A 10,131-nucleotide genomic window follows, 5' to 3' on the forward strand; every position below is an offset into this window, starting at 1 on the left:
GCCAAGGAAGTTTCATAGTCCCTGTACCCAACTAGCACTTCACCTCAGCAGTAGTTTTAATGCTGTTGACATCCTGTTTACTCCCTAAGTGACAAACAGGTCAACAGGTTGTGGTTTGGATGAGTATCACTCACACAGGAAACACTTTTTGACATATGATAAGAAGTCATTAATAACAACAGGATGCTTCAAGTTAAGACTTTTACTACTTCAGTAAACCTAAAAGAAGCTTGAAGAGTAAGAATATATTTTAATGTCTGTGAATGATTTGTCTATTAAGCTCACTCTGTCTGTAAGGTCTACATAATAATCATGATCCAGGTTGAATGTTTCTGCTTACATTTTCAGTTTAATGACGTATATTTGGTGTATCATCTCCCATCAGTCACCACTTTTAAATCCTTGCTAAAGACCCACTTTAATACAAGTGCCTTTGTTTCCCCTTAATTTTTAATATAATTATAAAATAGTTTTAATTTTGTCTGTTCGTTATCGCAGATTTATATTTGGTTTTATAAACTTTGTCCTAAATTTCTCTGTAAAGCACTTTGGTCATCAACACCAAATGTTCTCTGTAAATAAATTTGACTTGATTTACTTCACCAACCTTTTAACACAATGTCATTCACACAATGTGGATCTTCAGAAATTATGATTATGTTAATGGTCCCAAAACTCCAGAGAAGTGTTTGGAGCTCTGGGAACCAAACAACTTTATGTGCAAGTGAACGACTCCTGCACACTTGTACTTATGAGTTTCTGGCTCACATGTAGACATGGACACATATGGGACAGCAGCACACTCATAACTATGATGCATTTATTTCAACAAACGAAGGATCAATGTTTCTGCAAACTGTATCACAGTTATGAGTGTGCTGCTTTCCCATTGTTAAAATATGAAACAGTGCAGGGCTGCAACTTAACAATTTCATTAATGATTGTGCTTATTATTTCCTTATTGTGTCTATAAACGTCAGAGAATAGTTAGAAATGTGCGTTATAATTTCTAGGATCCCATGTTGATGTCTTAAAGTGTCTTGTTGTGTTTGATCAACAGTCCAAAATCCAAAGAAATTGAGTTTACGTTGATATATAACACTGAAAAGCATCAAATCATCACATTTGAGAAGCAGCAACCAGCATGTTTGTTATCTTTGCTTAACAAAATGACTAAAATGATTATTTCATGACGAAATTAGCTGCACTAACTGTTGCAGCTATAAAACCTTGAATATATTTGCAGACCTGCAGTATTGATAAAGACTGAGGGGAGGAGAGCAGAGCTGTGTGCATGTTTGTGTTTGTTAGGAGGAGGGGCTCCATCATTTAGAGAAGTGAACGAGAAGTTCCTGGTATTAAGACAGAAGAGAGGATTAAACCATCAGAGCGTCAACATGAACGTTCATCACACTTTGATCTGCTTTTTCTTCTTCAGTGAGTAAATTCACTTCCTATTTCTTTCTCTTTATTATGTTATGTTCTTTATTTAAAGTTGGGGAGTAATACATAGTCACACATTTCTGTGGTTAAACATGATGAACAGAGTCACTTTCAAATGTAAATCATTAGCAGCACTTGAAGGGTTTACTCAGAGAATTTTCAGGAAATGACCCTTTTTTATTTTTGCGTGCAAACAAGTTTTACTTGAGTTCATTCGACAGTTTGTAGCTATAAGTCTTTATTTCAGGCCCGAGAGTAGACAGGAAACAAGGGATGTTCAACCTGCTTATGAAACTACCTTTTTGATACATTTTGCAAAAAACAAAAAAAACTTCCTACTGAGGACCACAGAAACATGAGTAGCAGCCAAATTAAGTCAGCATTTCAAGAAGTGTGCAAATGCCACTTTTTTTGTCTATTTGATGGTTGTTGAACCATTCTGTGTTTTGTCTGTGTTTTTGTTTATTACATTTCTGATAAAACACTTGTTACAATAAGGAGGTAAACAGTTATGTTCAGTGGTTTATGTGTATTTTAATATACACATGCATTTACAGTTTATGTTTATGGTTCAGTCTGACAGAAGTGTTCATCCGTATGAAAAGACAAAGAAATGATAATATCATTAGTTTATTCCTTGAATGCATCAACAACAGCAGGCGACAAGAAGCCTGAAAGCTAAACATGGAAGGAAATGCTTCATATGAGGAAGGAAGTGCTTCATGTTTCATGTGTTAGACCTCAAAGATGCATGAAGTGTGTTTATTGTTAAGTGACTTTCAATGTAAACATAACTTAAAGATGTAAAAGAAACACAATAATTCATCAAAAGACATCTGGGGGGGAAAAAATCAGCAGCTAAAAGAAGTTAAGTTAATGAGGACAAAGATGTAATTTAAAACATTTAAACTGAATCAAATCAAATCTTCAGAAATGTGAGAATGTATGCTGCATCCATCAAGTCCTTCCTGACAGAGACTAAATCAAGTCAAATCACAGACTGGTTGAACTGGGCAGCTCCCAGTGTGACTCTGGATCAGTGTAAATGTGAAATATTGACTGTTGATTTTTTTCCAGCAGTGCTGCAGGATGGAAACATTGGTCTCATCAATGCAGAAATCCCCATTTTTAGAGGAACTGAAGGACAAAGTATCACAGTTCCCTGTAACTTTAAAGAGACTGGAAGCAAGAAGTACTTCTGTAAGGACGAATGTGAAGAAAACATTTTGGAATCGTCTGGTGACGATGATGAATGTCAACCCATTCTTAAAATAGATGATGACAGTGCTCGAAGTGGCAGATACAGCATGAGATATGAAACCACACGTGAAGGAAGTCGTCTGGATGTGACCATCACACATCTGACCAAATCTGACTCTGGAGTTTATAGCTGTGTTTTGGACAAATGTTTTACAGATCCATACCAGCAGTTTGAGATCATCGTCACAGATGGTGAGTTTCTACTGAAAGTCATGAAAATGTTTCTTCATGTTTCTGGAGGTCAGAGGAAAGTTTTCACATTTTTCTGACTGCAGGTGATATTTTAATAATCTGATATTTGATCTAACTTACTAATTGTGAAGATATATTAAGTGTCCATTACTGTATCAGTGATTTTAGAAAAAAAAGTAATAAACTGATTATTTCAATTGAATGTTGCCATTGTTTTTTTAAGTAGCCTGTCAGATAAAGGAACATTTTATTTCTCTCATCAGGATTTATTTTGTATGAGTGTGTTTCTTTTTTATTGTTCACAGCTCCATCCACTTCAAATCCAAAATTGACTCTCAGACTTTTTTTTAACATCTTTCCCATCAGCTTCCACAACAACAACAACAACAACAACAACAACAACAACAACAACAACAACAACACAGATTTTCAGAAGAAGCTCCACATCTTCAACATCTTCTGCTAAAACCACCAACCAGTCTGAAAAGGAACAAACAGCTGGAGGTTCAGGTACATTTACCTTTGAAATTAGTTTTTAGTAAACAAAAAACCCAAATATGTTCCATATTTTAGGTTCCTCAAGGTAGCCACTGTTTGCCTTGATGATAGGTTAGAACAATAATTATCAATATCATAACCAGCTTCATGAAGTCTTCGCCTGAAATGATTTTATATTAACAGGTTTCTATTAATGTGTTTGAGACCATCAGTTGTGTTGTGTCAAGGTAGTGTTGGTATGCAGCAAATAGCTCTATTCAACTATTGTAGTAATCCATACAATGACAGAAACTGTTCAACTAAGTAAAGAGAAATAATAGTCTCTGTTTTAAACTTTTTGACTGGTACTGTATATGTAATGACAAACTAAACAATGGAGAGTCGTTGTAGACCACAAACCTGTTCTACTGTTCAAACTACAACAGGTTCGCTGATGTACGTGCGTCTGACTCTGGTCATCATTGCTGTGCTCCTGTTCTCTGTGGCTGTGCTGATACTATGCAAGAAAAGAGCCTCCAAACCCAAAGGTGAACATCTAAAACCATTTCTAACAAACCACCTGTTCATGTGCGCCAAAGAAGCTTTCACATGCGAAACAAATATTCTAACAAACTGTGCAGTTTGTACTCAGCTGGTCCATTTTCAAGACAAATAATGTTCCATAATGATCTAGGCAGAGACACAGTGTGTCTTCACAATAGTTAAAATTTCCCCAAATTATGTTCAGGATGACTTTTTGAGTTCCTGATGATTTGGATTAGTTATGTTGGTTTACCACTAACTGACCAACTGCCAAATTCACATAAATAAAGCCAGGTGTAAATTTGCTTCAAATTTGTGCTGAAAACACCTTTAAAGTTTGGGATATCAAGCTTTAGCTAAATATAATAACTGTCTTTCTAGCTACAGTACTGATAGTTATAGATTTGTGGATAAAAGGAGCAAATAGCTGAACAACAAACGAAAATGTTTTTTAACCTGTCATCAGTCTAGTTTGATTAATCTTCAAAAGCTCAAAGAGGAACGGTCAAAAGTGTTTCCTTCCTCTTTTGACAAATGTTTTATCATGTACTTATTCTTCTGAACCTCATGTTTTTCAGAACATCCTGAGGAAACAGAGTGTGTTAATGTCACAGAGGTGAGTTTAAGTGAATTTGTGACATCAGAGCATCGCTAGTGTTTGTAAAACCAGCTAATATTAATACAAACCAAAACCATCCTCTTCTTCTTCTGCTGCAGGCCAGCCCAGTGTACGAGGAGATCAGAGAGGGCGATGGACAGAGCAGATCTCCTCCTGTGGAAAAATCAGTTGAAGCCTCAGCTGTCTACAGCTTGGTCACTGCTACAGCATCCCGTCCTCTGAGCAAAGTAAGAAGAAACTGTGGCAGCATTTTAGCTCTGTGGTCAGAAAACAGTAGTGTTAACCACATCATGGAGACTTAGTTTTCTTCTCCAGGGTTTATTGTAGTCATGTACTTGTGTACACATTTAATTACTTGTAATTTATACTGCTCCATTTCAGATGGAAAAATTGACTGAATATATTTGAAAGCTTTAGTTACTTTTTAAATGGAGATTTTACACAAAGGCAAATATAATAAGTTTATAAACTTCTTCGACACAAGATGACTTCTACTGCACTGAAAAGTCATTTTTTAGTGTTCCTGCACTGTTTGCAAATCGCTTCTAAGTTAATTACTGAACTATGATCGACCTCCAAACTAGTTGTGATGTCACATTTCATGCTCATAGTCCTGCCCCTTAAAATCTGAATTTTCAATGAGTACAGAGAAACTTTCCACTTGCAGCAGAACTCTACTGAACCAGAAGGAAAACACATTTCCGAGTGGAGGAGCTACACTAACATTATAACACCATGTCTATTCTGAATAGTGATTATCACGTAATCCAGCAAATTAACATTTGAGGAAAGACACAAAAATTCACGAAATGGCTCAAAAAAGCTGTCATTATAGTTTAAAAAATAAAAACATGTTTTAGTTTCACCAAATTTAAGATAGTACATTACCTTGCAGCACACCTGATAACTGCACCCTCGCCTGGTGCTATTGATGGCTTTCAGGATGTTTTGGATCCCAGCTCATACCTGGGGATGGGCTTGGATAGCTGAGTCAGTTAATTTGATCCTGTTATTAGATTTCGTCTATAAGATATAAACCTTGAGCTCTTTGTTTTCTTCCAGACTGAAGACGACTTGAATGAACTCGACTACACTGAGGTAGATTTGTCCAACAGAGCTGCCGCCTCACTCAGCAGCGCCCCCTCTGGTCAGGTCGATAAAGTTATATACTCTACGCCTCAGAAACACACTGATGCCAAAGTAGAGTCACAGCCTCTGTACTCAACTATTACTTTACCTCAGCAGTAGCTTGAATGCTGCTGACATCCTGATATCTATGTTAAACATGCTTGCACTTATAAAACTTGAAATGAATGTATGTAGCAATGCTTGATGCAAACGCAAAGGCGAGGATGTTAACCTGCTCTGAACTCTTTGTTGTGATGCATTTATTTCAATAAATGAAGGATCAATATTTCTGCAAACTGCATCAGAGTTATAAGTCTGCTGTTTTCCTATTTTTGAAGTATAAAACCTTTTAGGGCTGCAACTAGCAATTCATTTTTTAAACAATCCTCCTGCTGATGATTTCCCTTCTTTTGTCTATAAACGTCAGAAAATAGCGAGAAATGTGTGTTATAATTTCGTGGACACCATGGTGATGTCTTAAAATGTCTTGTTGTCTTATCATGCATTTTCATGTATGACACTGAAAAGTATCAAATCATCACATTTGAGAAGCAGCAACCAACATTGTTTGTTATTTTTGTTTAACAAAATTACTTAAAAGTTTATTTCATAATGAAAATAGTTGCAGCTCTAAAACCTTGTATTAATTTGCATGCAAACTCAGACCTGTAGTATAAATAGACACTGAGGGGAGGAGGGCAGAGCTGTGTGCATGTTTGTGTTTGTTTGGAGGAGGGACTCCATCATTTATGGAAGTGAGCGAGAAGTTTGTGGTTTTACTAGTGAACCATCAGAGCGTCAACATGAACGTTCATCACACTCTGATCTGCTTTTTCTTCTTCAGTGAGTAAACTTACTTCCTATTTCTTTCTCTTTATTATGTTATGTTCTTTATTTAAAGTTGGGGAGTGATACATTTTCACACATTTCTGTGGTTAAACATGATGAACAGAGTCACTTTCAAATGTAAATCATTAGCAGGACTTGTTGTAACATTGAATGTTTTACACACTGAGAATTTACAGTAACTGACTTTTAAAATTTTCACATTCAAACAGGTTTTACTTAAGTTCATTTGACAGTTTGTAACTGAAAGTCTTTATTACAGTGAAAGTAGAAAGTAGACAGGAAGCGAGTTGTGTGTGGGAGGAAGTCTGCTGCCGGAATTGAACTACAGATGTTGTGGTTGTTATGTGGCGTCTTGGCCACACTACAAGACACCACATGACAACATCCAGATATGAAGCCACGTCATATCTGGATGTGGAAACTGGGTCACATACAGAAATGATCCTTTTCACGTTTATTTTCAAATCAACTCTTGTTCTGTGTTTGTTTTATTTGAAGCAGAATTTAGTTTATTTTTATTGTATTTTTTGACCATATTCATAACAAAGTTTGTGTTCTGTTGCTTCAGTCTGACTGTTTGAGCTCAACTGCTTTTAAAACTACCTTTCTGGTATATTTTGCAAAAAAGAGAGAAAGAGAAACGTGTTAGTCAGCATTTCAAGACTACAGAGTGAGTGATCACAACTTTTTTGTTTTGTTTTTATGGTTGTTGAACCGTTCAGATCCCCTTTTTAGAGATTAGGGGGAAAAAACGTTCAACCAGTAAATAATTTCTAATCAGAAAAATAATTAACCTATTTGTTTTCTAATGATAGTTTTTGATCCTTAACAATAGTGAATGTTTGATGTGCAATTAGCAGCAATGAATAAGATTGTCTGTCTCAAAGCAAGAGAGGAAGTGTTACTACAATATGAACTCTAATGTTCATTTAATGTCAAAGACCAATGTTGAGAAGATAAGAGTTAAAACGCACTAGTTCAAAAGAAAATATATAAAAATATAAATATTGAGTTGAGATGAGGGATTCCTCTTTTTACCTCCAGCTGTGTGAAAGTGTTAAAGAGAAATGAACAGACGAAAATTATTTGGATCAGTGATCTGAACAGACTGAAATGTTGAATTGAATGAACTTTTTCTGTTGTTAGATTTTATTTGTTCAAACCAACTGATACAAAAAAGGTAAAAACATGTTAAATTACTTTTGACTTCAAAGAGGGATAATTAAACTTTGTTTCATTTTTTATTAAAAAACAAAAGACAAACCAACAAATGTATTGTAAAAGCTGTGGTTAGTGGGAGTTTATTATGTTTCTGAAATAGAAGGAAAAGGTGATTATACAGGAAAGTTTATTTTTATAATACATTTCAGCAACAGGCAGTTCAAATTGCTTTACATAAAACATAGAAAACATCAAGAACATTTAAAAAAAGAAGAAGAAAGAAGTACAATACTTCATCAACAGACAGCTGGAAAGACAGTAGAGGTAAAGTTAAGGGGGACAAAGATGTAACATAAAACAGTTCCTCCTTCCTGACAGAAACTAAATCAAGTCAAATAATAGACTGGTTGAACTGGGCAGCTCCCAGTGTGGCTCTGGATCAGTGTCATTGTTAATTATTGACTGATTGATTGATTTATTTTATTTTAAAGTGCTGCAGGATGGAAACATTGGTCTCATCAATGCAGAAATCCCCACTTTTACCAGAGCTGAAGGACAAAGTATCACAGTTAAATGTCCTCTTACCAAGACTGGATGGATTAAGTACTTCTGTAAGGACGAATGTAAAGAAAACATTCTTGAAATGGAAGGTGACAGTGATCAAAATGGCAGATACAGCATGAGATATGAAACCACACATACAGGAAGTCATCTGGACGTGACCATCACGGAGCTGAGGGAATCTGACTCCGGAATTTACGGTTGTGGTTTGGACATTTTTTTGTCAGACGTTCCCGACCAGAAGTTGAAGATCATCGTCACAAATGGTGAGTTTCTACTGAAAGTCATGAAAATGTTTCTTCATGTTTCTGGAGGTCAGAGGAACGTTTTTAGTAATTTTAGTCAAGTAATTACTGTGAAGACTGATACAGTATGTGTCCATTTATTGTATCAATGGTTTTAGGAATAACAATTATATACTAAGTATTTCAATTCAATGTTGCCATTGTTTTTTAAGCAGCTGGCCAGATAAAGGAGCATTTCATTTTCTCTGTCCACTTCAAAACCAAAGTTGACTCCTAAACCCTTTTTACCATCTTTACCATCAGCTTCCACAACAATAACAACAACAACAACACCACAGGGTTACAGAAGAAGCTCCACATCAGGTATATTTACCTTTAGAACTTTACTTTAGTAGACAAAAACCCCAAATATCTTTCATATTTTAGGTTTTTCAAAGTAGCCACTGTTTGCCTTGTTGACAGCTTTTCCCAATAATTATCAATATCATAACCAGCTTCATGAGGTCTTAACCTGGAATGATTTTCTATTAACAGGTTTCTATTGATGTGTATGAGACCATCAGTTGTGTCGTGTCAAGGTAGTGTTGGTATGCAGCAAATAGCTCTATTCAACTACTGTAGTAATCCATACTATGACAAACTGCTCAACTAAGTACATAGAAACAATAGTCCATTATTACTTTAAGTCCAGCTGCAAAAACTATGAGGACCGCCCCATGAAAGGTAGACCAAGAGTTACCTCTGCTGCAGAAGATAAGTTCACTACATTTACCAGCTTCAAAAAACAACTCACAGCACCTCAGATTAGAGCCTGCATCAATGTTTCCCAGAGTTAAAATAGCATTCACATTTCGACAGCAATGGTTTGGAGGAGACCGTGTGAATCAGGCCTTCATGGTCAAAGTGCTGGAAAGAAACCACAACTGAGGCAGACCAATAAGAGGAAGACAATTGCTTGGGCCTAGAAACACAAAGAATGATCTTTAGACCAGTGGAAATCTCTACTTGGGTCTGATGAGTTCAAATTTGGGATTTGCAGCTCCAACCGAGATCCAGCTGTTTCTTTGTGAAATGCAAAGAAGGAGAACCAATGATATCTGCATTTGTGGTTCCCATCATGAAGCATGGAGGAGTGCTGCATCAAATAACCTGGTCTCCACAATCACCTGACCTAAATACATTGGGGATGTTTAGGAATGAGTAGGACTGCAGAGTGAAGAAAAATCAGCCAACAAGTTCTCAGCATAAGAGAGGACATCTTTAAGACAGTTAGAAAAACATCCAGCTGCCTTCGTCACGAAGCTGGCTGAGAGAATTAAGAGTGAACAAAGCTGTCATTAAAGCAAAAGGTGGCTACTCTGATTAATCTACAATTTAACACAATACACGTTCTTTATTACTACATGATGATACTACATGTGTTCTTTCATAGTTTTAATGATTCTCTTATTGTTCTACAAAGTAGAAAACATAAAAAGAAAAGAAACCCCCTTGAATGAGGAGGTGTATCCAAATTTTTAACTGGTACTGTATATGTAATGTAAAACTAAACAATGGAGTCGTTGTAGACCAGAAACTTGTTCTACTGTTCAAACAGGTGTGCTGCTGTATGTGGGTCTGACTCTGGTCATCGTCGTGCTCCTTTCCTCCGTG

General features: G+C 36.1%; 1 protein-coding gene across 2 annotated transcripts; it reads left to right on the forward strand.

Annotated features, from left to right (window-relative positions):
- Window positions 1-1,382: 1,382 nt before the first annotated feature.
- Window positions 1,383-5,889, forward strand: LOC133987936 (CMRF35-like molecule 1). Of its 2 annotated transcripts, XM_062427428.1 has the most exons (7): window positions 1,383-1,437; window positions 2,521-2,895; window positions 3,262-3,405; window positions 3,819-3,920; window positions 4,494-4,531; window positions 4,633-4,761; window positions 5,597-5,889. In XM_062427428.1, the coding sequence occupies exons 1-7, from the start codon at window positions 1,398-1,400 to the stop codon at window positions 5,780-5,782; spliced, it is 1,014 nt and encodes a 337-aa protein (XP_062283412.1). In that variant the 5' UTR covers window positions 1,383-1,397; the 3' UTR covers window positions 5,783-5,889. The 2 variants fall into 2 exon arrangements, with proteins under 2 accessions (XP_062283412.1, XP_062283413.1); XM_062427429.1 differs by lacking the exon at window positions 3,262-3,405.
- Window positions 5,890-10,131: the final 4,242 nt, after the last annotated feature.

Source organism: Scomber scombrus, chromosome 10, assembly GCF_963691925.1.
Source record: "Scomber scombrus chromosome 10, fScoSco1.1, whole genome shotgun sequence".
NCBI lineage: Eukaryota > Metazoa > Chordata > Actinopteri > Scombriformes > Scombridae > Scomber > Scomber scombrus.